At 45.4% G+C, this 26,567-nt stretch overlaps 3 protein-coding genes across 5 annotated transcripts; 1 reads left to right on the forward strand and 2 right to left on the reverse strand.

Annotated features, from left to right (window-relative positions):
* Nucleotides 1-364: 364 nt before the first annotated feature.
* LOC106586737 (methyltransferase-like protein 21E) lies at nucleotides 365-6,030 on the forward strand. Its single transcript, XM_082969240.1, has 4 exons — nucleotides 365-524; nucleotides 726-862; nucleotides 5,160-5,277; nucleotides 5,429-6,030. Exons 1-4 carry the CDS (start codon nucleotides 365-367, stop codon nucleotides 5,824-5,826), a joined length of 813 nt encoding a protein of 270 aa, XP_082825366.1. The 3' UTR covers nucleotides 5,827-6,030.
* An 86-nt stretch (nucleotides 6,031-6,116) lies between these two features.
* Nucleotides 6,117-11,657, reverse strand: grk1a (G protein-coupled receptor kinase 1 a). Its single transcript, XM_014174369.3, has 7 exons — nucleotides 10,079-11,657; nucleotides 9,265-9,392; nucleotides 8,865-9,022; nucleotides 8,693-8,776; nucleotides 8,467-8,591; nucleotides 7,988-8,189; nucleotides 6,117-7,801 (listed from the first exon to the last, which is right to left on the reverse strand). Exons 1-7 carry the CDS (start codon nucleotides 10,775-10,777, stop codon nucleotides 7,512-7,514), a joined length of 1,686 nt encoding a protein of 561 aa, XP_014029844.3. The 5' UTR covers nucleotides 10,778-11,657; the 3' UTR covers nucleotides 6,117-7,511.
* A 133-nt stretch (nucleotides 11,658-11,790) lies between these two features.
* On the reverse strand, nucleotides 11,791-25,675 carry LOC106586764 (transcription factor Dp-1). Of its 3 annotated transcripts, XM_014174372.3 has the most exons (12): nucleotides 24,697-25,598; nucleotides 22,807-22,850; nucleotides 22,621-22,687; nucleotides 22,172-22,275; nucleotides 21,315-21,436; nucleotides 20,955-21,120; nucleotides 17,107-17,253; nucleotides 16,853-16,921; nucleotides 16,572-16,723; nucleotides 16,197-16,363; nucleotides 15,889-15,970; nucleotides 11,791-12,976 (listed from the first exon to the last, which is right to left on the reverse strand). In XM_014174372.3, exons 2-12 carry the CDS (start codon nucleotides 22,816-22,818, stop codon nucleotides 12,838-12,840), a joined length of 1,227 nt encoding a protein of 408 aa, XP_014029847.1. In that variant the 5' UTR covers nucleotides 22,819-22,850; nucleotides 24,697-25,598; the 3' UTR covers nucleotides 11,791-12,837. The 3 variants fall into 3 exon arrangements, with proteins under 3 accessions (XP_014029847.1, XP_014029845.2, XP_014029846.1); XM_014174370.3 differs by lacking the exons at nucleotides 22,807-22,850; nucleotides 24,697-25,598 and adding an exon at nucleotides 25,633-25,675; XM_014174371.3 differs by lacking the exon at nucleotides 22,807-22,850 and having other exon boundaries at nucleotides 24,697-25,597.
* Between the last annotated feature and the right edge of the window lie 892 nt (nucleotides 25,676-26,567).

Raw genomic sequence — 26,567 nt, forward strand, 5'->3', positions numbered from 1 at the left:
GCTAACAATGTTTGATGTGAAGTCTGGTGATTGTGTGTGGAGAAGAGAAACTAAGCGTATGGAACTGAGGAAGTTCGGTGATGTGGGTCCTAAGCTATGGCAGGTATTTCCCTCCAGAGTCCGAGTGGTCTGCTGATGGTTGGTTATAAATAAGTATTTCTCTGGGCCCGAACCCAGACAACCAGACCCAGGGGAGATAAGGGAAAAGAGCCCAGTTCATCATAGCCCAGTCTAAGCTTCCTTGGCTGGATTTACACACATGTAACATGTAGCCTAACCAATACAGTATTTACACACATGTACGGATGGACGCACACACAAGGTCAACTAAAGTTTCGTCTAATGTCGACAGTGTTCTGTGGCGATGGAGAGCCCCTCTACAGTAAAACAGCCAGACCAAGAGGATCCCAAGAAGGAGAGGACAGATGGAGAGCCGGGTGAGAACAAGGAAGAAGAAGAGAGACCACAGGTGATGGAAAATGGAACACGAGATGAACGCAAGCAGCGGTTTCCTAACCCTAACCGTAAGGAATGGTGAATGTGTTCTAGTGGTCACGGTCAATTATATTAGCAGTCCAGTGTGGTTGTGTTGTGGTTCTGATGCTGTTGTGTGTAACAGTCCATCTTAGTTATGCTGTGACCGTGTGGAGTAGTGGTTATTAACAGTTGGCTGTCCAGTGTGGTGTGTAGTGTACCTGGTTGTGTTGTGGTCCTGTCTTCTACAGTGGTGTCTGACTGTAAGCAGATGGCCATTGAGTCCAGTGTTTCCTACACCCTGGGGAAGGAGTTTTTCCTTATTGCTGGTCATGAAATCTGCATCAGAGAGTCTCTGGACTCCTATGGCGCCCTTGTCTGGCCAGGGGTGAGTTCAAAAGACACTCAGTAACATGATGATTGAACTTAAAGGAAATGCATCAGAGGGTGCTGAGAAGTATTTCTGTCTGTAATAAAGCCCGGCTCCCCGTGGGTCCTGGCTCCCCGTGGGTCGGCCTAGCTCCCAAGTGGGTGGGCCTATGCCTTCCCAGACCCACCCATGACTGTGCCCCTGCCCATTCATGTGAAATCCATAGATTAGGGCCTAATTTATTTATTTCAATTGACTGATTTCCTTATATCAGTGGTTCCCAAACTTTTTATAGTCCCGTACCCCTTCAAACATTCAACCTCCAGCTGCGTACCACCTCTAGCACAAGGGTCAGCACACTCTCAAATGTTGAAACACTGAGCGCAGCTCTATCCAGAAATCTGGCAGTGGCTTCTGATTAAATTCCATTTTCACAGAACAGCTTGTTGCATTTTCGATGAGGCTCTCTTGTTCAGATATCGGTAAGTGGACTGGAGGCAGGGCATGAAAGGGATAACGAATCCAGTTGTTTGTGTCATCCGTTTCTGGAAAGTACATACGTAATTGCACACCCAACTCACTGAGGTGCTTCACTATATCACATTTGACATTGTCTGTAAGCTTGAGTTCATTTGCATACAAAAAATCATACAATGATGGAAAGACCTGTGTGGTGTCCTTGTTAATACAGAAAGAGAAGAGCTCCAACTTTTTAAATCAGCCTCAATTTTGTCAGGCACATTGAATATAGTTGCGGAGAGTCTCTGTAATCCTAGATTCAGATCATTCAGGAGAGAAAAAACATCACCCAGATAGGCCAATCGTGTGAGAAACTCATCATCATGCAAGTGGTCAGACAAGTGAAAATAATTGTCTAAGAAAACTTTAAGCTCGTCTCTCATTTAAATTTTTTTTCAATACTTTGCCCCTTGATAACCAGCTCACTTCTGTATGTTGTAAAAGCGCTACATGGTCGCTGCCCATATCATTGCATAATGCAGAAAATACACGAGAGTTCAGGGGCCTTGCTTTAACAACATTAACCATTTTCACTATAGTGTTCAAAACATATTTCATGCTGTCAGGCATTCCCTTGGCAGCAAGAGCCTCTCGGTGGATGCTGCAGTGTACCCAAGTGGTGTCGGGAGAAACTGCTTGCACGCACGTTACCACTCCACTATGTCTCCCTGTCATGGCTTTTGCACCATCAGTACAGATACCAACACAACTTGACCACCAAAGTCCATTTGATGTCACAAAGATGTCCAGTAGTTTAAAAATATCCTCTCATGTTGTCCTGGTTTCCAGTGGTTTGCAGAAGAGGATGTCTTTCTTAATTGACCCCCCAGAAACGTAACAGACATATACCAGGAGCTGTGCCAGGCCCGCCACGTCTGTTGACTCATCCAGCTGTAACACATAGAATTCACTGGCTTGTATGTGAAGCAATAATTGTTTCAAAACATCTCCTGCCATGTCACTGATGTGTTGTGAAACTGTTGTTTGATGAAGAGATTGTCTGTATAGTGTTTTTGGGGCCTTTCCCCCCCGCATTGTACCAGCCATATCCGCGGCAGCAGGAAGTATTAAGTCCTCCACAATAGTATGGGGCTTGCCTGTCCTAGCCACTCGGTAGCTCACCATATAAGACACTTCTAGCCACTTCTTAGTAATGGTATCTGTTGCTTTTATAAATGTCTTACTACTCAAAAGTCACCTTTATTCTCGCTCAAAAAACTCCTGTGGCTTATTTTTCAAATTGTCATGTTTCGAAATGTCTGCGCGAGAGTGAAAGTTTCCCGCGAGAGAGTAATGGTTAATGTGATTTGATATTAATTATTTGACTAGGCTACCTGTATTTGACATTGTGTTGTTATTTCTTACTACATTTGCACACACTGTATATAGATTTTTCTATTGTGTTATTGGCTGTACGTTTGTTTATCCCATGTGTAGCTGTGTTGTTTTTGTCGTCGTACTGCTTTGCTTTATCTTGGCCAGGTCGCAGTTGTAAACTTGTTCTCAACTGGCCTACCTGGTTAAATAAAGGTGAAATAAAAATAAAAAAATTTGGCTGAACACTAGACGGTTGAATTTTCTTTTTGGCAGTGAAACGAGGCTACTCAGGCGAGAAAAAATACTCACCCAAATGTATAGCCCCATTGGAAAATATAAATGCGCTGTTTGAAAAAGTGAAGAAAACAATAATAAAAAAAAATATATATATATCCCTTTATTTTTTTAATTAAGGGAACACTAAAATAACACATCCTAGATCTGAATGAATGAAATCTTTTTAAATCCTTTTGTCTTTACATAGTTGAATGTGCTGACAACAAAATCACACAAAAATAATCAATGGAAATCCAATTTATCAACCCATGGAGGTCTGGATTTGGAGTCACACTCAAAATTAAAGTGGAAAACCACACTACAGGCTGATCCAACTTTGATGTAATGTCCTTAAAACAAGTCAAAATGAGGCTCAGTAGTGTGTGTGGCCTCCACGTGCCTGTATGACCTCCCTACAACGCCTGGGCATGCTCCTGATGAGGTGGCGGATGGTCTCCGGAGGGATCTCCTCCCAGACCTGGACTAAAGCATCCGCCAACTCCTGGACAGTCTGTGGTGCAACGTGGCGTTGGTGGATGGAGCGAGACATGATGTCCCAGATGTGCTCAATTGGATTCAGGTCTGGGGGAACGGGCGGGCCAGTCCATAGCATTAATGCCTGCCTCTTGCAGGAACTGCTGACACACTCCAGCCACATGAGGTCTAACATTGTCTTGCATTAGGAGGAACCCAGGGCCAACCGCACCAGCATATGGTCTCACAAGGGGTCTGAGGATCTCATCTCGGTACCTAATGGCAGTCAGGCTACCTCTGGCGAGCACATGGAGGGCTGTGCGGCCCCCCAAAGAAATGCCACCCCACACCATGACTGACCCACCGCCAAACCGGTCATGCTGGAGGATGTTGCAGGCAGCAGAAAGTTCTCCACGGCGTCTCCAGGCTGTCACGTGCTCAGTGTGAACCTGCTTTCATCTGTGAAGAGCACAGGGCGCCAGTGGCGAATTTGCCAATCTTGGTGTTCTCTGGCAAATGCCAAACGTCCTGCACGGTGTTGGGCTGTAAGCACAACCCCCACCTGTGGACGTCGGGCCCTCTTACCACCCTCATGGAGTTTGTTTCTGACCATTTGAGCAGACACATGCACATTTGTGGCCTGCTGGAGGTCATTTTGCAGGGCTCTGGCAGTGCTCCTCCTCCTTGCACAAAGGCGGAGGTAGCTGTCCTGCTGCTGGGTTGTTGCCCTCCTACGGCCTCCTCCACGTCTCCTGATGTACTGGCCTGTCTCCTGGTAGCGCCTCCATGCTCTGGACACTACGCTGACAGACACAGCAAACCTTCTTGCCACAGCTCGCATTGATGTGCCATCCTGGATGAGCTGCACTACCTGAACCACTTGTGTGGGTTGTAGACTCCGTCTCATGCTACCACTAGAGTGAAAGCACCGCCAGCATTCAAAAGTGACCAAAACATCAGCCAGGAAGCATAGGAACTGAGAAGTGGTCTGTGGTCCCCACCTGCAGAACCACTCCTTTATTGGGGGTGTCTTGCTAATTGCCTATAATTTCCACCTGTTGTCTATTCCATTTGCACAACAGCATGTGAAATTTATTGTCAATCAGTGTTGCTTCCTAAGTGGACAGTTTGATTTCACAGAAGTGTGATTGACTTGGAGTTACATTGTGTTGTTTAAGTGTTCCCTTTATTATATATATATATATATATATATATATATTATATATATATATATATATATTTTTTTTATCAGATTTTTATTTGCCGTACCCATGACGGCATTGCGCGTACGTACCACAGTTTGGGAATCCTGCCTTATATGAACTAACTCAGTAAAATCTTTGACACTTGCGTTTATATATTTGTTCAGTATATTTCTCAAGCAACAATTTAGCTAGGACTGTCTGGGAGTGGTCTTCGTGGGGAGTGGAAGCTGTTATTGGCAGAGAGGTTCGGCACTCTGTTGGTCTATTAACCAATTTACTGCATGGTGATGTCACCATGGAAAGCAGAAACTCCCACGTAGATTTTATTTTCAATCAGCACACATTTACAGTGTTAGTTTCATCAGCTGTTGTGCGATATGATATAAAGCACAGCAAAAACAGAACTTTGATTGCACTGGGCCTTTAATTCATATTGACTGATCATGGTTGCTGGCAGTGATGATGATAATAATGCGGTTGCTGCTGATGATGACGAGGATGTGTTTGTGCGTGTGCATGGGTAGGCGGTGGCTCTGAGTCAGTTCCTGGAGAATAACCGGCAGCAGGTGAATTTCCTGGATAAAGCAGTACTGGAGATTGGAGCAGGGACAGGCTTACTGTCTATTGTGGCTAGTCTACTGGGTGAGTCTGTCCATCTGTCTCTTTTTCAGTCTGGCTAACTGTATAATGGCCCATGGCCAGTCTACTAGATGAGTCTGTCAGTTGGTGATATGGTTTGACAGACTGATTACATTTCCCTAACTGACTGTTCCCCTTGTGTCCTGTTTTCCAGGTGCCTGGGTAACAGCCACCGACCTGCCCGAAATCATTCCCAACCTGACCTTTAACCTCTCTCGGAACTCCAAGGGCCGCTGCCGCTACACGCCCCAGGTGACTGCCCTCACCTGGGGTCACGACCTTGAGAAAGACTTCCCCAGCACTTCCTGTCACTATGACTACGTGCTGGCAGCCGATGTAGTGTATCACCACAACTACCTGGAGGAGTTGCTAGCGACCATGCACCACTTCTGCAAACCAGGAAGTGGCACCACACTGATGTGGGCCAATAAGGTAAGGTTCCAGTCAGACCTGAAGTTCACAGAGAGATTTAAGAGTTGTTTTGATACAACACTGATGACAGAGCTAAAGGAGGGAGACGTGATGATCTACAAGGCCACGGCACGAGAGTGAAGAGAGGAGAGGGGATAGAATGGAGAGACCAGGGAGTAGAGGAGACTCTGTGGAAAAGTGTTGAGAAAGAGAAAGAAGAGAAATTGTTCTCCACTGTGGATGAATGAAACAGGAGCTCACTACAGACTGCCTGGAGCCCATTGTGTGGGTACATTCACCTCACCAACACACACTATTATTAGACACAACAAAAGCAGATTCTGGGTTTCAAGGACATTGCTGTGAGCGACATTATATTTTCCACCCGTGTCCTGCAAAAAACACAGAAACCAAAATGAATCTAAACCATGTGACTTTTCAAAATGCAATTTTATCTACCAATATTTTTTCATACATTTGATACATTGACAAATGTTTTGTAAATAAATTTGATTTGCACTACAGTGTGAAAAATGTGTTCATTTCTCGCTACTTACGCATAGTCTGCATTGGCATCAACACAGATATTCTGAAAGTTACTATATAGACATCTACTAGAGACAGTATCACCTGCATTTACGATAATGGTAAACAAACCCTTTTCCACTATACATGAAAACAGACTAGTTCAAGAAGGTAAGCTCTTACACTGAGCATACAAAACATTAACAACTGCTCTTTCCAAAGTTAGAATCCACTTCAAATCAGTGTAGATGAAGGGGGGAGACAGGTTAAAGAAGGATTTTTAAGCCTAGAGACAACTGAGACATGGATTGTGTATGTGTGCCATTCAGATGGTGAATGGGCAAGACAAAAAAAATAAGCGCCTTTGAACAGGGTATGGTAGTAGGTGCCAGGCGCACCAGTTTGTGTCAAGAACTGCAACGCTGTTGGGTTTTTCACGCTCAACAGTTTCCCGTATGTAACAAGAATGGTCCTCCCACCCAAAGGACATCCAGCCAACTTGACACAAATGTGGGAAGCATTGGAGTCAACGTGGGCCAGCATCCCTGTGGATCCCTGTGATACCTTGTAGAGTTCATGCGGTCATTCATGCGGTTCATGAGTTCATTCATCTGAGGGCAAGGGGTGGGGCGGTGCAACTCAATATTGGGAAGGTGTTCCTGATGTTTGATAGACTCAGTGTATATTGACATATTTAGAGAACTGCAAGATTTCGTGTTTCTTAGCACATTTCACTAGTGTTATAGTGAGCAGAATCAGAAAGCATCTCACACACACACACACACACACACACACACACACACACACACACACCACCACACTTATATCTTGATGATGCTAAATGATCTGTCAGTATGCTTTGAGAATTCAGAATATCTATTGCTGGGCCCAACTGAAGTACAAAGGTCCAAAGTCCATCTAACAGTTTCACTCTAAGAGCAGCGGAACAGTCTCTCAATCTCAACCAATGAGCAGTCAGAACGCCATGCCACTCAGGAGTTCCATCTCCATGGCAACGTTATTGTGTAGAACCTGATTTGCTGTTCTGGACTGTCTTGAGTGTTTGTCTGGGTCCAGGTGTTGTTGTCACGATGGCGACGCATTTTCCCATCAATGCCCTTTGAGGTGTATGTTTTTTTTTTACAGTTTCTCTCATTGTTCTACTCTAAACGTAAAGCCTTCAAAAAAATATTCAGTTGGCAGCGCTTCCGCGTGTACTAAACACAACATCACCTCAAAGAGCTACGGTTGGTCTGATCCGGAACGTCTGAGCTCCCTTCTTCGTTGTTCCAAAGAGACAATCACGCTAAGCAGCAGGTGGATGACTTGGGCTGTTCCAAGATGGACTCCCTGCGCAGGTCGTTGGGTATGGTGCCTGCGGGTCCCCACACGTTGAGCTCACCATAGATCCCTGTCTCAATCATCTCCTCCTGCCAGGGAATGGCAATGTTCCCAGAGGAGAACTCATCAAAGAACACGCGGTCGGGGTCGTCCAGCCCCACCCCCTTCACCGAGGAGAACTCCCCCACGTCATCCAGGTCCTTGGCGTAGACCACCTTGGAGTCAGGGACAAACGGAGGGGGCAGGATGCCTGTAGGAGAGAGGGAGGGGGTTAGAGAGACTCTTACTGAGTGAACTTCAGAAGAAGGGATGGTGTGCTTCTGATTGGGAGTCTGTCTGTGTGGCAACTGTAGAGTGTGACACAGCAAAATGATCATGGCCCAAATACACAACTTAACATTTGGTTCAGTTAGCACTTAGAAATAGCAGTTCGTACCTGCATCCAGTCTCGTCCAGTGGATGGCGCTGAAGAAGGGGTGTGTCCTGATCTCATCACAGGTCCCGTCCTTGAAACCTAGTCTCTTGTCCACCTGTTTCTCCAGCAGCGCAGAGCAGATGGACTTGGCGTTCTCACTGAATGTCTCTGGGTAGACCACAGTCCCGGTCATGATGCGCTCCTTTAGTGCCTCCTTCTCAACCTGACCAGAAGATGACTGCAGGTTAGCTACAGTACATCAAAGCCATAAACCAACTGGGTGTGCAGGCTTTTGTTCCAGCCCTGCACAGACACACCCTTGATTCAAATAATGATGGCCTTTGAAGGAAGAATCAAAGACAGGTGTGTAAGTGCTGGGATGGAACGAAAGCCTTCAGACACCAGTGGCTCTACACGACCAGAATTGACGACCTACACTGTTATCCAGTTTGCACTTTCAGTGTGAAGGGATGAAAGGGAGGAGGGATAGAGCAGGTTACCTTCTCTCCGCGTTCCCTGAAGGGGTTCTTGGCGGCCATAAACTCAAACAGTGTGACCCCTAGGGTGAAATAGTCCACCGAGGTGTCATACTTCTCCCCCTTCAGGAGCTCCGGGGCCATAAACCCTGGGGGTAGATAGCAAAGGTCAGTCACAACGGCCAATATGGAACCTCTTGGAGACACTAAACGTGAAACCCCAGGTCGGGCCGCTGCAGCCGAGACTGACCTGGAGTTCCGGCATAGCCTTTGATCTTTGTCTGGTTCTCCTTCAGCTCCACTGCCAGACCCAGGTCAGAGATACGCACGTTACCTAAGGACATATGGACAGCGTCACATCACACAAGCATCACATGCGTGTGGGTGTGTTTGTATGTACATGCACACCTCTCATTGTGTACCTTCATTGTCCAGCAGCACGTTCTCAGGTTTGAGGTCTCTGTAGATGATTCTCTTCTGGTGGAGGTGCTCCATGCCCTGGATGATCTGAGCTGCGTAGAAACAGGCTCTGGGCTCCTCAAACCCTGGGTTGTTCTCATCCACCAGATAGATGTGGTACCTGGGGCGGCAGGTAGCCTAGTGGTTAAGAGCGTTGGGACAGAAACCGAAAGGTCGCTGGTTCGAATCCCCAAAGCTGACTAGGTGAAACATATGTTGATGTGCCCTTGAGCAAAGCACTTAACCCCAATTACTCCTGTAAGTCGCTCTGGATAAGTGTGTCTGCTAAATTACTAAAATGTGAAGTATGGGAACAAACATGTTACAAATCTATCATAGGTAGGTAGGTGTGTGTGTGTGTACTTCAGGTCTCCTCCATTCATGATGGTCATAACCAGGCAAAGCTCATCCTTGGTCTGGAAAGCGTAGGCCAGTGACACGATGAAGCGACTATGAACCCTGGCAAGAATCCTCTTCTCCACCATCGCCCCCTAGAGTAGAGGGACAAACATGGCAATAGCAACCATCACTCACAAATTCATACCGGTAGGCAGCAAGGAAGCGGCAAAGCGAGAGGATCCACTCCAGTCACTTCCCCCCCACTGGGGGAAGCTCCCAATACTTCCATTGTTAGGGAGACAATATGGTCATTACATACAGTATCTCAGCAGTAGGCCCTGCTCAATTACTTTTCAAATGCATCCTTGAAGTATATGAAGTGGAATCCTTGCTTTCACCTATCTAATCATATCAGTGATTGGCATTTTAACAGGGCATTGGACTAGCTGTAAAGGACATGGACAAACCTTCCCCAGCAGTTCCATTGAGAACAGCTTTTCCCTAAACCTCTCCGTAATCGCTCTATCCCTGTGTTGTGTTTAACACAGAGGGCTAAGACAGAGGCAAATGTTTCACTCAAGATTACAGGGGTTCTAACACAGTCGCAGAGGGTATGACACCTGGCCACACACTGTAGGACTACCCTTCCATGTCATTAGTCATTGTGACTCTCAGCTTGATCTAGCGTTAATAGGCTACAGAAGAGTTCTGTATTCTAATTAACTGATTTCCTCTTGGGATATCATCTGATATCATACAGGAAGTATCACATGACTAGAGATGATGGACCACACCAAAGACCCTCAGAAACGACCTCCTTCCCACCCCGTCTTTTCACCTCATAGCCTTTCCTCTTCTTCAGCCTCTTCTTGTTGAGCTTCTTGCAGGCGTACAGTTTCCCCGTGGCCTTCATCTGGCAGGCAGACACCTCTCCGAAGCCCCCCTTCCCTAGCACACGGAAGTCCTGGAACCAGTCTTGGTCCATGGGCTGCATCTCCAGCCACTTCCACTGCAGGAACCTCTTCAGGTACATGCTCTCCAGGAAGAAGGTGTAGGGAACTTCCTGGAGGTAGCCCAGCACCGAGACCAGTGTCTGGGAAAAGAGGGTGTCCCCAGCTCCCTGCTGTGCATCCTTCACCTGGGTCACGGTCTCCGGGGTCAGGAAGGGGCAGTAGAGCTTAGCAGAGGATTCCAGGTAACGCTGGATGATCCTAGATGCCTTCTGGGCCCGGTCTGTGTCTTCGGCTAAGTCGTACTCTTCGATGTCCCGCCACAAGTGGCAAGGACCGTGGTATTCGGGCACTGTCTCCAGGAACTCGCGGAACAGTCGTTTGCCGATGGGTTGCTCCACGCAGACTGACTGAAAGGTTAGGTCCAGGGTTTCCTGGAGGCCCTCACACACGGTGATATGGGGCAGCTTGAGGCGGGCGTGGTACTTCTTGTCACGCGAGGCTGCCGGGTTGGAGCCATCGAAGCTGCCGCGGGCGCTTATGTAGGCCGAGTTGGCAACCACCGTGGTCAGGCTGCCCAAATCCATGGCAACGGAGGGAGAGAGGCTGTCGCCGACAGCGAGGACACTCAGAGGGAGAGCATGGTGAAGGAGAGCGGGGGGGCAAGGAGGGATAGGGTGAGAAAAGAGATAACGAAAAATATGTTGAAGTGTGAGCAAAAGGTGGTAGAGGAGAAAGAGGGAGTGAAACAGTAAAAGGGAGGATTAGAGAGGAATGCTGAGAGGAAAGATGAACAGCGGGAGAGAAAGGAAAAGGAGAGCAGTGCCAGCAGCAGGACAGAGGACACAAGAAGATCCTCCTCCTGACCCGAGCGCTTTACCCGTATCTCTCACACACACCTGGCTCAGCACCTTTCAGACAGTAATGCCTTTATCCACTAACTCCCTAATACCTCAGGCTGAGAGTGAGAGCCCAAGCTGTGACTGATGTATTCAGACTGTGTCATGGAGGCCAGAGCAGCACCTGTTATCTAAAGAACAAGACAAGGGAGCAGCACAGTAGAAAAGAAGGGAGGGAGTAAAGCGCAGTCTAAAATTGACACCTCTCGAAACATCGGAATGGCCCTGGCCTTCATAGATATGGAAGGATCAGAAAGGTGAAATCAAAATGGTTATATCTCCCTCTAGCCTTCAGCATATTCTCTAATTTGATTGTAAACAATTAACAAGCTAGTTAACTACCACATGTTCTTGTCAAAATTATCAACAGAGTAGCTAGCAAGCAACAAGATATGCCAAACTGTCTAAAAACCTACAAAGGTGGTTTTAAATGTGGCTTGAAATATCTGATTCCATGTGCTTTTTGGCTGTTGACTGCAGGAAAAAGGATTTGAGTTACTTCAAAATACCAATGTGAACAAGGCTTTAGAGACCGCAAGTCAACCCATCAGATTTCCCCAGAGGAAAATTCCCAAAGGATGTCATATGTTTGACCCATTTGAGGTTATTACAGTCCTATTTCAGCTATTGAAGCCAATTGAGTAGTGCAAAATTCCGTATGCTTTTCAGATTATAACACTGCACAAAACCACTAACTGAAGTAAACTTGTTAAAACATTCTCTATATTTAATTGGTAAAATTATATTAGATTACAGAAAAGGTATTTTGGAAGAGTCAGTACATGTTGTTCAGTTAAAAAAAAAGGAGATCTTCGAAGGGAGTCCATGGAGACAGACCTATACAACCCACATTTTAGATACATCAATAATGTCCAGGTCATCCTTCCGCCACTGACCTGTAAAGGATGTTATAAACTACAATCTTCATAGGATCAGTTTACATCATTCAAACACAAAGCTTAACATTTTCCTATAGGGGAGCGTGGCTAGGAGAGTTATTTTCCTCGCTCGTGCCCGTCACTTGTAAACACTACCATGGTGTGGAAGGGCGCTCTCCAAAACTTAAACAAATAAGGACCAGAAAAGCAGCTGCCTACAGAATGAGAGGAAGCTAGCCCAACACACCAGCCCATTGATATCAATGCCACAAAAGAGGGGTATAACAAAACAGTGTCCACACTTTCGAAAGGCAGTCCCAAACTTTCTTAGGGCGTTGTGGCGACTAAACTGGACATTTTGGATCCAGTGAGTGTCTCTGAGCCAGCGGTCTGGGGGCAGTTGCACTGGTAGCCATCTTGAAACAGTGGTGCACCATTGAGTCTGTCCAAAGAAATCAAAACATAACAAAGCTAACTATTTCACACATAAGGAACACTATACATTCTCCAACAGCAGTGGGTTGTCTGGAAGATGTTTCTTTTCCCTTTATTCTCCAGCGGGATGGCTTGACAAGAAGAGGGTGATAATAGACAGAGAAATGCACAGTGCACGATGCACAGTGCCAAAGCCATAGACTACACTTCCCAGAGAGCCAATGTGCATCATGTGATTCAGGACCACCCCTTCTGAGGAGAAGAGGGCTGCACACCCTTCATACCCAGAAAAACATTCTTCAACGCCCCTTACAGAGAGAGAGAGAGAGATACTTGGAGGGGGATAAATACTCAGAGAGAGAGAGAGATACTCAGAGAGAGAGGGCGAGAAAGAGAGACAGACTGCTTGTTCGAGAGGCTTGGCGCGGCAGAAAGTTAATCTTCATCGTCGTTCTCATCGAAGTCGTCCTCCTCGTCATCATCCCCCATGTACGACACAGGGGTCTCAACACGGGAGCTGCTGTAGTGAGAGTCATTAGAGCTGGAGGCCAGGGGACCATCTGCACCGCTGTCACTACAGAGAGAGATACAGAGGGGGAAGAAGAGAGTCATAGAGTTTGTAGGGATGTGCATCTTTCCCTTTCAGGACAATTCAATACCTACAGTGGCTTCGGAAAGTATTCAGACCCCTTGACTATTTCCGAATTTTGTTAGGTTACAGCCTTATTCTAAAATTGATTAAATGTTTTTTTTCCCTCATCAATCTACACACAATACCCCATAACAACAAAGCTAAAACAGGTTTACAAATGTTTGCTAATTTATAATTAAAATAAATAACTGAAATATGACATTTACATAAGTATTCAGGACCCTTTACTCAGTACTTTGTTGAAGCACCTTTGGCAGCGATTGCAGCCTCAAGGCTTCTTGGGTATGACGCTGCAAGCTTGGCACACCTGTATTTGAGAAGTTTCTCACATTCCTCTCTGCAGATCCTCTCAAGCTCTGTCAGCTTAGATGGGGAGCGTCGCTGCACAACTATTTTCAGGTCTCTCCAGAGATGTTCAATTAGGTTCAAGTCCAGGCTCTGGCTGGGTTACTCACGGATATTCAGAGACTTGTCCCAAAGCCACTCCAGCGTTGTCTTAGCTGTGTGCTTAAGGTCGTTGTCCTTTTGGAAGGTGAACCTTCGCCCCAGTCTGAGGTCCTGAGTGCTCTGGAGCAGGTTTTCATCAAGGATGTCTCTGTACTTTGCTCTGTTCATCTTTGCCTTGATCCTGACTAGCCTCCCAGTCCCCGCCACTGAAAAACATCCCCACAGCATGATGCTGCCACCACCATGCATCACAGACTGGGATGGTGCCAGGTTTCCGACAGACATGACGCTTGGCATTCAGGCCAAAGAGTTCAATCTTGGTTTCATCAGACCAGAGAATCTTGTTTCTCATGGTTTGAGTCTTTAAGTGCATTTTGGAAACCGCCAATCTGGCTACATGTGCCTTTTACTGAGGAGTGGCTTCCGTCTGGCCACGCTACCATAAAGGCCTGATTGGTTGAGTGCTGCAGAGATGGCAGTCCTTCTGGAAGTTTCTCCCATCTCCACAGAGGAACTCTGTCACAGTGACTATCGGGTTCTTGGTCACCTCCCTGACCAAGGTCGTTCTCCCCCGATTGCTCAGTTTGGCCTGGCAGCCAACTCTAGGAAGAGTTTGGAACCACCAAGACTCTTCCATTTAAGAATGATGGAGGCCACTGTGTTCTTGGGGACCTTCAATGCTGCAGACATTTTTTGCTACCTTTCCCCAGATCTGTGCCTCGACAAAATCCTGTCTCTGAGCTCTACGGACAATTCCTTCAACCTCATGGTTTTTGCTCTGACATGCACTGTCAACTGTGGGACGTTATATAGACAGGTGTGTGCCTTTCCTGTCCAATCTATTGAATTTAACACAAGTGGACTCCAATCAAGTTGGAGAAACATCTCAAGGATTATCAATGGAAACAGGATGCACCTGAGCTCAATTTCAAGTCTTATAGCAAAGGGTCTGAATACTTATGTAAATTAGGTATTTCTGTTTTGTATTTTTAATACATTTGCAAAAATGTCTAAAAACCTCTTTTCGCTTTGTCATTATGGGGCATTTTGTGTAGATTTGAGATTTTCAATTTACTTTATTTTAGATAAAGGCTGTAATGTAATAAAATGTGGAAAAAGTCAAGGGGTCTGAATACTTTCCGAAGGCACTATATCTAGACACATGGGCTCCGATACCATACAGGAACTAAACGTTTTAGTTTGATTAGAGAACGAATCGCACAAACATTTGCTGCATTAACACATTCATTTTCCATTCTAAATGAAAATGTGCTGCTGATGAAGCTCGTGAGCTGGGCCTCTCTGATCTGGATCTGTCTGAGCCGACTACTATGGTGTACGTACTATGTAGGCACCTGAGCTGAGCCATAAGGGAGACTAAGCATCTACCACTCACTACCACTATCGGATTAGGTTGGGCAATGTAGCCCATTTTGTCCCCACACTCTGGTTCTGAAATCACCATAACCCACTAATTAACTTGTCATTTTTGCAGATTGTGTTTGAGCTAGTTACGTATCAATATTTATTATTTACAAATTAGCTATGACATAGTCAATGGATATATAGCACAACTCTGGATTTCCCACCCTCCCATCTCAAAATCAAATGGTTTGGACGTTTTTAGAGAGTGGTGATCTCTTCTCCTCTCGCTTCAGCCATGCAGTGCGCCTCACAAAAGTGATTGCTGTCCTCGTTATGAAATGATCAACTTAACCCTGTACATATGAAAAACGACCAAAATAATTGCTGATGGTGAACCTGAACAATCAAAATAAAATCCATTGTAAGCCCCGTTCAGCAGGTATAGCCAGATGACTTGGCTCCGGTAGATGACTTTTTATTTCCGGTAAAACACCATTTTCAACAGCGCATGATAACAATCAACTAATTATACAGGTTGTTACTCAACTCATAAAGCCTAATATCACGCAAGTCATTTTATCATTTGAATGCTTAAGCTGCTGCGCAATGTGCCAGATCAGGAACAGGCCGCCTACCTCCCGTTGGTCAGTGTGCAGAGCTGGGCACAGTGTGCAGTTTGACTAGCCTACCGGTATTCCCTGAGGTTGTTCAGCACGCAAAATGTCTTGTAGATCAATGACTGTCAACACAGTTACATGCAGTTGGACACTGAAGGAGAGGAAGTATCAGTTGTCATAAGAGATGATGTATTTTTGGAAGGAAGAATGTAATATGAGATAAAGAAATGTGTGAACTGCTGATTCGTAACGTTTGTATTGATTTTCTGACCGCTACATTTGGATCGGGTTGGGGTCCGCGGACTGATGCACTTGTATCTTAAACATTTGAATCGGGGACCGATGCGTATCAGTGAATTGTTACATGGGCCGGTGGCAAGCCTGACTAAGAGGAGAGAGACTCACCTGCCCTGGCCGTGATTGCGCCGCCCGTTGGTGGAGGATCCTCCAGTGATGTAGACGTTACTGATGGGACCCTGGGCCATCTCTATGTGACAGACAGTAGTACACACATTCACATATAGACCTTAGAGAAAACCACACAGGCCCTTGTTTCTCATAGCCAATGTACCCCGAATGATCAGCGTTTTACAATGCCCAATTCATTTACTTTAATAGACATTGTGTGTAGCTCGATGACTCAAGCTATGACAGATGATTTGGGCATTAAGTTTAAGCATACGCTATGACCCCTGATCCCAATGACCTCTGACCTGTGACGTAGGGCTCCAGGGCTTTGGGCACCAGGCTGCGTGCCACCTTCAGGTCCTCCGGGGAACATTTGCCCACCTCCAGGCCACAGGCCATGCCCATGCGCTTCAGCACCTCAATATCGTCGTGGATCTCAAACATGTTGTCAAAGTTAAACAGGTACTCAAACCTGAACACAGCAGAATGGGAGAGGAAGAAATGAAGAATATAATAGCATGGTTAGAACATGAATAAATTCATTCAAAACATTCAACCATGAAAAACTCAATCGGTGTGTTGCCATGGCCTCGACGTTGGACAAAATAAAATGTCTTTACATTACTTTAATTGATGATCAATTTCCACTGACATACACCAACACACACACAGTCACTGACTTGTCATTTGAGATGCTGCAGTCGATGACTGTCTTCTTGCTGGTGTTGATGATGATGAAGGGGAGGTGGATGAGAGAGTTGGGGGGTGGAGGTCTGTTGGCCTGCTGTTCCGTCTGTCTGTTCCGCTGCACCAGGTTCTTAAAGGCTATTTGCTGCAGGAGAGGAACATCACGGAGAGAATGTTAGAATAATGTTAAGTCAACCCGTGGTCTTGTATTTTATGCTTCCCTTAAATCATTGATTGTATTGTTGTCTATGAGGCAGGCTTGTCCTATGATCACCTGTAATATGAGCTCTTGGAGTTGTGACTGCTTCTGCTTGATTCTCTCCAGTCGCCTTTGTCTCTCCACCTACAAAGGAAGAGCAGAACGCAGACAGGGTGTCAGAGCATAAGAGAAAAGGGGGAGTGAGGAGAGTTCATAGTTGGCCAGGTGACTGTGTGTGTGTGTGTGTGTGTGTGTGTGTGTGTGTGTGTGTGTGTGTGTGTGTGTGTGTGTGTGTGTGTGTGTGTGTGCGCGCACGCGCATAGACTTACCTCTAGGTTCTGGCACTCCTGGGCTGAGTTGGTAGGCAGACCAATCCACTTGATCTCTTTCTTCTCTTTAGAGATGATGTTCATGGCCATGAGCACATTGAGCGCGTCATACACACGCCGTCGGATGTTCTTCTGGTCATACACATGCTACAAGGAGAGAGGGAAGAGGTTCATCTCTGACTTTGATTCCTGTGTGTGCAGAGAGCTTACAATGGATTTTTGAGGCGATTTCGTAAGAAAACCAGTGTCCTAAAGCCTCCTGTCCGCACATTGATTCCGAAATCGCAGCAGAAGTTTTCAAGGAGGTGAATGTGGACGAGAGAGGACGTTCGATGTCCAAACACTGAAGCAGTAGTAGCGCAAATAAATTAGGCTTGAGGAAGACCATGTCAGAGAATCGTCATTTCCTAAACAGGTTTGTTGTGTCTATGAAATTGTGACAACATAAAGAGGTTTGCTTTGTCTGAGCGATGCCACAATGATGTGTTCTGTCTGAGAGAAAGTGATAGCTGTCGAGAGAGGTGTCTGGGGTCGAGAGAGAGGTGTCGAGGGCGTCAGAGGGTGCAGGAGTTCTGTAAGAGAGAGTGATGTCATAATGAGGTGTTCTGTCAGAGAGAGGTGTGTCATAATGAGGAGTTCTGTAAGAGAGAGTGATGTCATAATGAGGTGTTCTGTCAGAGAGAGGTGTGTCATAATGAGGAGTTCTGTAAGAGAGAGTGATGTCATAATGAGGTGTTCTGTCAGAGAGAGGTGTGTCATAATGAGGAGTTCTGTAAGAGAGAGTGATGTCATAATGAGGTGTTCTGTCAGAGAGAGGTGTGTCATAATGAGGAGTTCTGTAAGAGAGAGTGATGTCATAATGAGGTGTTCTGTCAGAGAGAGGTGTGTCATAATGAGGAGTTCTGTAAGAGAGAGTGATGTCATAATGAGGTGTTCTGTCAGAGAGAGGTGTGTATTCTTCTGTGTTTAATCACGATTGCTGCTGACAGACTACTTTGATTGACGGCCAACGTCAAATTGGCTAGCTAGCTAATAACAGATCACATCAATATGGCTAGTTAACAAGCCAACTTTCAGGGGGTGAACTAGGTGGCTATATTTGTTTGCTATCTATAGTGGTGATGACAGTAGTCCGACTGACAACTTTACCGGGACGAGGACTTGCCAATGTCAAGCTCTTTCCAAAAGCCTAATCTCTGATGAAGCAAGCTAAATGACACGCTGTTTGCTTAGCTACCTAGCTACATGCCAAATGGATAGGCTACCCTCACGTATCTGAAAACAGTAAACTGATGTTTACTGATCATGAAAAGCATGCAGTTACTTGCTGTATGACTGATGTTAAAGATAAATGCGGAATAACCGGAAATGTATAGTTCAGACTATGCTTTTCAAATCAAATCAAATTGTATTAGTCACATGCGCCGAATACAACAGGTAAGAGCAGCAGTAAAACAACAATAGCGAGACAATATACAGGGGGGTACCGGTACAGAGTCAATTGTGTGGGGGCACCGGTTAGTTGAGGTAATATGTACATGTAGGTAGAGTTACTAAAGTGACTATGCATAGATGATAACAGAGAGCAGCAGCGGTGCAAAAGAGGGGGAGAGGGCAATGCAAATAGTCTGGGTAGCCATCTGATTATTTGTTCAGGAGTCTTATGGCTTGTTTGGCAGAAGCTGTTTAGAAGCCTCTTGGACCAAGACTTGGCGCTCCGGTACAGTCTATGACTTGGGTGGCTGGAGTCTTTAACAATTTTTAGGGCCTTCCTCTGACACTGCCTGGTATCGAGGTCCTGGATGGCAGGAAGCATGGACCCAGTGATGTACTGGGCGGTTCGCACTACCTTCTGTAGTGCCTTGTGGTCGGAGGCCGAGCAGTTGCCATACCAGGCACTGATGCAACCAGTCAGGATGCTCTCGATGGTGTAGCTGTAGAACCTTTTGAGGATCTGAGGACCCATGCCAAATATGTTCAGTCTCCTGAAGGGGAATAGGTTTTGTCGTGTCCCCTTCACAACTGTCTTGGTGTGCTTGGACCATGTTAGTTTGTTGGTAATGTGGACACCAAGGAACTTGAAGCTCTCAACCTGCTCCACTGCAGCCCCGTCGATGAGAATGGGGGCGTGCTCGGTCCTCTTTTTCCTGTAGTCCACAATCATCTCCTTTGTCTTGATCACGTTGAGGGAGAGGTTATTGTCCTGGCACCACACGGCCAGGTCTCTGACCTCCTCCCTATAGGCTGTCTAGTCGTTGTCGGTGATCAGCCCTACCTACCACTGTTGTGTCATCGACAAACTTAATGATGGTGTTGGAGTCGTGCCTGGCCGTGCAGTCATGAGTGAACAGGGAGTACAGGAGGGGACTGAGCACGCACCCCTGAGGGGCCCCTGTGTTGAGGATCAGCGTGGCGGATGTGTTGTTAACTACCCTTACCACCTGGGGGTGGCTCATCAGGAACTCCAGAATCCAGTTGCAGAGGGAGGAGTTTAGTCCCTGGGTCCTTAGCTTATTGATGAGCTTTGAGCGCACTATGGTGTTGAACGCTGAGCTGTAGTCAGTGAATAGCATTCTCACATAGGTGTTCCTTTTGTCCAGGTGGGAAAGGGCAGTGTGGAGTGCAATAGAGATTGCAAAGTCTGTGAATCTGTTGGGGCAATATGCAAATTGGAGTGGGTCTAGGGTTTCTGGGATAACGGTGTTGATGTGAGCCATGACCAGCCTTTCAAAGCACTTCATGGCTACAGAAGTGCAATGTGAGTGCAATGGGTCGGTAGTCATTTAGGCAGGTTACCTTAGTGTTCTTGGGCACAGGCACTATGGTGGTCTGCTTAAAACATGTTGGTATTACTGACTCGGACAGGTAGAGGTTGAAAATGTCAGTGAAGACACTTGCCAGCTGGTCAGCGCATGCTCGCAGTACACGTCCTGGTAATCCGTCTGGCCCTGCGGCCTTGTGAATGTTAACCTGTTTAAAGGTCTTACTCACATCGGCTGCGGAGAGCGTGATCACAGTCTTCTGGAACAGCTGGTGCTCTCATGCATGTTTCAGTGTTATTTGCCTAGAAGCGAGCATAGAAGTAGTTTAACTCGTCTGATAGGCTCATGTCACTGGGCAGCTCTCGGCTGTGCTTCCCTTTGTAGTCTGTAATGGTTTGCAAGCCCTGCCACATCGATGAGCATCAGAGCCGGTGTAGTACAATTCAATCTTAGTCCTGTATTGACGCTTTGCCTGTTTGATGGTTTGTCAGAGGGCATAGCGGGATTTCTTATAAGCTTCCAGGTTAGAGTTCCGCACCTTGAAAGCGACAGCACTAGCCTTTAGCTCAGTGCGGATGTTGCCTGTAATCCACGGCTTCTAATTGGAGTATGTACGTACGGTCACTGTGGGGACGACGTCATTGATGCACTTACTGATGAAGCCAGTGACTGATGTGGTGTACTCCTCAATGCCATCGGAAGAATCCCGGAACATATTCCAGTCTGTGCTAGCAAAACAGTCCTGTAGCTTAGCATCTGCTTTATCTGACCACGTTTTTATTGATAGATATATTCAATAGATGATATTAAAACCAAATAGTTATTACATATAACAATCCCTTGAAAATGGCACGTAGTTGTCAATGGTTTTAATAGAGCTAGGGGTCTTCTTGCCCACCCGGCAGCAAAATCGAACACTCTGCACCGTATTGTCACATTTTATTGATGAGGACCTATTCAGTCAGACAGAATGTGCGATGTCATAATGGAGAATTCCACCTGAGAAAAAGGGATGTCATAAATACCTCCCCTGCCTGCTCTGAGGTATAGCCCTATGCAGTGTGTGCATACAGATTCAGAACTCACTGAGTCGTTGGGGGAGATGTGGTTGTCTGCAGCGCTGAACTCCGCCACCAGCTCGTCTGCCACCTCGTTGTAGGTGGTCACACCTTTCTTCTGCACCTTCTCACACACCTTCATGGAGAAATGTCTCAGGCCCTTGCCATTCTTCTCCCCCTTCTTACCACGCTTCCTGTGGACAAAGAAGTGATCAAATAGCTGTTTACTTCTAGATTCCACTGGTATATCGCACACAATACCTAAACATCTAAAACCAGCTAGGTGCTCAAATAGCTTCTCTATCAATGAACAGAGAGGAGGGGGTGCCTCCTAAGTGACCTGCCAGGATGTGTGGTAGAATTATTTTTAGGGGGGGTAGTGACTCACCCCGAGGACCATGGCGACGCGTCGGCCGGCTGGCTCTGTGTGAGGAACTGGGAGTTGGGTGTTTGAGGGCTGTTCACAAGTATGGCACTGGAAACACTGGGCCTCTGGGGCGTACCAATCACCTACAGGGAGTGGGGGGGTGGGAAGAGAGGACCCAACCATTTTAGTTTTAGAGTAAAATAGAAAATCTTTATTATTCCCATAGAGCAACTTGCTTTGCACCAAGCAGTAAAAATACAGTACACATACCTACAACAGAGCAATCTGAACTGACTCTCGACATCATGGCGTGGCAAGTGTGTCTCCCTCAAGACCAGCAGGAAAGATGGAAAGAGCATTATGCAGCTGACTCATAATGTACCAAGTGCCTGTGGTGGGGTGAACCTTCTCTGGGGTGATAAGGTGAAGAGAACTTCCTGCTTATAGTTGTTATGGGAGGCAGGCCAGGTAGGTGATGTATTCCACTGTCTACGGGCTGGTCATCGGGTGAAGCATAAGCTGTTCCCCATTATATATTATATATATATATATTACCATGTATGTAATGGGATGATGGGAGTAATCCTGCTGACTGCAGAGGTTGATCAGCTTAGGCTCAACCCCCGGTCACGTCACAATGATAATGGATGGGGCTTAGAGACCATGGATTCTGTGTGTGGTTTAAACTGTGTAGAGATTTCAGCAAGTGTATTTAAGTGGTGAGCTTGCAGTTAAGGTTGTGCTTGCAATGTCTGAGAGCAAATAACAACCTGCACTCTACCACACTGTGTCAAAATAAAATACTTTGTCATCAAGTCTGTGGTTGAGATATTTCTGTGGTAGACGCAATAGGGGGCCTGGGAAACGGACACACTCACCATGTGTGGAGCAATGTTGACATTGGAGGGCCCCAGGGTTTTAGGTAGTAGTTGTTTGGCCATGGGTATTGACACAGGATGGACAGCAACCAGAGACAGGACACCTGAGAGGGGACAGAGTCAACACTAGGGTTACTTGGAACCACTGTCCACAAAATGGCTGCATCTTTTTATATCCAGTTCTCAGGTAGATGGCTTCAGAGGACAGGAGGCCCTATAGAATGCAAGCTTACTGACCCAAAGGAAATTCTGAGTGTACCCAGAATCTATAGAACACCTGTCTGATAATGAAGCCCATGATTAGATGAGCAGAATGTTGTCAAAGGAGTAAAACGAGATGAGCTACATCTGTGCAGTCTCATTGCCCCCTGCTGTTGAGTTGAGACATACCTGACAGAGACCGGTATTGAATGAAACAGATCTGGAACACAACACACTGTTTTGCTCACCTTTACTGGGACTCCGATTCTGGTCAATGAAAACCTTCAATTCTCCATTGGTTTCCATCAGACCAACCTGTGGGAAAGACACCATCATCAACATCTATTCCAGTAAAATCTCAACAGCTGGTCTCTGTATTGAATCAGGACCAGCATGGAAGAACACTGCACCTGGTTGTCTCTGATCAGACTCACATCTTTGGCCATTATCCTCCTCTGATAAGTCACCAATTACTTCCCTGAAACAGAGAGCAACCATGATAGAGCCGGGTGTCTAATGAAATGGTCCACTCACAGTGTGGTGAAGAAGGTACAACAGTGTCTCTTCAACCTCAGGAGGCTGAAGAAATTTGGCGTGTCACCTAAAACCCTCACAAACTTTTACAGATGCACAACTGAGAGAATCCTGTCGAGCTGTATCACCGCCTGGTACGGCAACTGCACCGCCCTCAACCACAAGGCTCTCCAGAGGGTGGTGCGGTCTGCACAACGCATCCCCGGGGCCAAACTACCTGCCCTCCAGGACACCTACAGCACCCGATGTCAAAGGAAGGCCAAAAAGTTAATCAAGGACAACAACCACCCAAGCCCGACTGTTCACCTCGCTACCATCCAGAAGGCGAGGTCAGTACAGGTGCATCAAAGCTGGGACTGAGACTGAAAAACAGCTTCTATCTCAAGGCCATTAGACTGCTAAACAGCCATCACTAACTCAGAGAGGCTGCTGCCTACGTAGACTCGAATCATTGCCCACTTTAATAAATGGATCACTAGTCACATTAACTAATGCAACTTTAATAATGTTTACATATCTTACATTACTCATCTCATATGTATATACTGTATCTCATATATATATACTATTTTATACCATCTTGCCTATGCTGCTCGGTCATCACTCATCCATATATTTATATGTACATATTCTTATTCCATCCCTTTAGATGTGTGTATTAGGTAGTTGTTGTGAAATTGTTAGATCACTTGTTAGATATTACTGCACTGTCAGAACTAGAAGCACAAACATTTCGCTACACTGGCAGTAACATCTGCTAACCATGTGTATGTGACCAATAAAATGTGATTTGATTTGGTTAGAACTCTGGATTTGTAGCCGTCTGTGTGTATAGAAGTATACACTGCTGGAAAACAAACTATTTTAAATTGGGGTTAACCTGCTTAAAATCACTTCAGGGTGGCATTGGAGAATGTAGAATGGCTTTGGTATGGGGTGCAAAAAAAGAAAATCGTGATTTGCGTTTAAAAAAAATACATTCAATCCCTCCCGTGTATGACAGTTGTATAGGCCAATGGGTGTTATGGGACAGTTCACAATCCCTGATATAACTATTTTCTTCACACAGGCAAACTATTGCACATTTATACGAACTGCATATTATACAATACATGTTTGCAAAGGTAGGCAGCAGATTGCGTTATTGATCAAGAAGCAAAGCCTGCCTGTTTATAAGCAACATAGCTATTGCACAAAAGCACCACTAGCTGGCTACAGTACCTCGCTATTGCAGGAACAAAAACATGACTAGTCGACTAAATTATCTTTGCAAGTCAACTTCGATTGCATATTCCAAAGTGCTGAGACTGGTCAGCTGTGAGGAGTATCAGAAATTAATGTTTTAATATTTATGATATCTTATCATAACTTTCATCAAACTGTAAGGCCTAACGTTAGGTGTTGACCACGTCCTAGACCCGAGATTCCCCACGAAGTTTACAAGCAGAGCAGAAATTGCTAGCCAGCTACAACAATAAAAGGTGCCTGGATGGCTGATTACTTGTTGTAATGAGAATTTGTTTCCATTTAACATTCTGCGATGACCAGCTAGCTCGCACAAGGGACTAACTGATGCTAGCTATCTACCTAACATTAGTGATATTACAGGCTAGCTAACAACATTAGCTAATTCATTGAGGCACGTTTTGAGACGATTCCGAGTGCAAAACGATTGTGTATAAGAAAACTGATCCAATTTGATATTATGTGGTTATACTAATAAAAGCTAACATGCATTTGCAAGCAGGAATGACCGAGCAATTAAAAGGTTTAACTTGAAGTGCACTTACAAGTGCACTCTTTTCTTCTGCTTCTTCGGCGGCTGTTTTTGTTGGCATCGAGGACAGAGGAAGAGGAGGTCTAAATCCCTATCGCCAAACAGGAAACAAAACTAGACGCCAAATTATCGTGATTCTGAAATAATAGCTAGCTAATACATTTAGGTTTCTAAGCAACCCAATAATCCACGCATCAGATAAATGTACTTTTATTGGGGAGCATACATGGACCTTTAGGAATTACAGTTAGTCAGCTTTCTGGTCAATCACGTCTCAATCTCAAAATGGATGCTTTTCAAAGTAACCTCGCTAGTCACCTAGCTTGCTAATAACTATGAATAATATTACTCGCGCTTGAAGGCCACGGGCGATTAAATAAAAAGTAAATGTATAGCTAGTTATAATAAAGCTAAAATAAAACGTGTCATTAATAAGTGGTCGAAAAGCGAAGACTGGAAGAGTAAGCGTTGCTAGCGCAAACCACTGCCTGAGGATATTATAACGGTAACGTTATTTAGAGAATTCATCTGCAAACTAATATAAAACGGCATAAATGTTAACTAACTACGTCTGCAATATTTAACACAAACATGCGAGCGAAAGATACAGCTATATAACTGGCTAGTTACAAGAACACGACTAATATTTTGATGAACAGCTGATGGATAAATTAGCCAACATTAGCAAGCTAGCGAGTTGGCATAAACAACGGGAAGTAGCTACAGTAGTAGCATGCAAGACAACTCGGTCAATGCAAATGGTTAGCTTACTTGCTAACATAACAAGATACCTCCAACTTTTAAAGCAGGTAGGCTATTCTTTTTGATAGCTAGACAGACAAATCCTCCTTTCGAATGTCACGTTAATAAATGCCCCCTTTCAATCGACAACGACCAAAGTCTATTGACTTTGTTAGCAGTAATCTCGAAATGCCTCTTAAGCAGTTACCATCCTTTCTCTCAAACCAATCTTGGCGGTGTCTAATATCTGATGTTTCGGATTGGATAGTTTTAACATGACGCAGGCATTCCGTGCCTGTAAAGCCACGCCTTTAGGGCAGGACCTCCTTTCCCGCGTTCTTCCATTGGTCTCCAGTTGTTCAGCGTTTCAGGACCCTTTTCCGGGATTTGAAACTGACACGCAAAATCCTATTTTTAACTGATAAAATTGCAAAGAAACCGCTTGTAAATCGTAAGGATCCATTTGAAATCATCGCAAATCAGAGGTCAGTGTCATAATGACTCACCTGTTCAGTGATATAGCTGGTATACAAGCTCAGCCATCTCTATATACACACTGATTTAGGAACAGCTCATCTTCACTGGATCTTTACCATAACATTTGGATGTAGTTGCAGCATTGACTTTAGATCAGTGGTCAGAGGAAACATCACCGTGTGTGTTATACCCCAATCCTTTAATTTATTGTGATTGATGAACTGAGATTGTGAAGTCAACCGTAAATTGTCTATAGTTTATTACAGTACATGCATGTAGTGGAGAGGGTACAGGAGCGCCAAGTCTAGGTCCAAAAGGTATCTTATCAGTTTCTACCCCAAGCCATAAGACTCCTGAACCGCTAATCAAAGGGCTACCCGGACCCATCTTTTACGCTGCTTCTACTCTGTTTATTATCTATGCATAGTCACTCTAACTCAACCTACATGTACATATTACCTCAATTACCTCGACTAACCGGTACCCCCTGTATATAGCCTCGCTATTGTTTACTCCTGCTCTTTAATTATTATTTACTTTTATTTGTAGGTATTTTCTTAACTGTATTGTTGGTTAAGGGCATGTAAGTAAGCATTTCACTGTAAGGTCTACTACACCTGTTGTATTAGGCGCATGTGACAAATACATTTTGATTTGCACTGTTTA

The sequence above is a fragment of the Salmo salar genome, chromosome 25, assembly GCF_965601325.2.
Source record: "Salmo salar chromosome 25, fSalSal1, whole genome shotgun sequence".
Lineage (NCBI taxonomy): Eukaryota > Metazoa > Chordata > Actinopteri > Salmoniformes > Salmonidae > Salmo > Salmo salar.

Excerpts from the sequence above, each read along its gene's own strand:
- LOC106586764 (XM_014174371.3), bottom strand. The coding sequence starts at position 24,744 with ATGCCAACAAAAACAGCCGCCGAAGAAGCAGAAGAAAAGAGTGCACTT. Across the intron at positions 16,364-16,571 it reads TGCAGCATCTCAAATGACAA|GTTTGAGTACCTGTTTAACT; the intron begins GTCAGTGACTGT and ends TGCTGTGTTCAG. Across the intron at positions 15,971-16,196 it reads CCTGGAGCCCTACGTCACAG|AGATGGCCCAGGGTCCCATC; the intron begins GTCAGAGGTCAT and ends TCTGTCACATAG.
- LOC106586737 (XM_082969240.1), top strand. The coding sequence starts at position 365 with ATGGAGAGCCCCTCTACAGTAAAACAGCCAGACCAAGAGGATCCCAAG. Across the intron at positions 525-725 it reads GCGGTTTCCTAACCCTAACC|TGGTGTCTGACTGTAAGCAG; the intron begins GTAAGGAATGGT and ends TGTCTTCTACAG. Across the intron at positions 863-5,159 it reads GCGCCCTTGTCTGGCCAGGG|GCGGTGGCTCTGAGTCAGTT; the intron begins GTGAGTTCAAAA and ends GTGCATGGGTAG.
- grk1a (XM_014174369.3), bottom strand. The coding sequence starts at position 10,777 with ATGGATTTGGGCAGCCTGACCACGGTGGTTGCCAACTCGGCCTACATA. Across the intron at positions 9,023-9,264 it reads ATGAATGGAGGAGACCTGAA|GTACCACATCTATCTGGTGG; the intron begins GTACACACACAC and ends CTGCCGCCCCAG. Across the intron at positions 8,190-8,466 it reads TCAGGGAACGCGGAGAGAAG|GTTGAGAAGGAGGCACTAAA; the intron begins GTAACCTGCTCT and ends TCTTCTGGTCAG.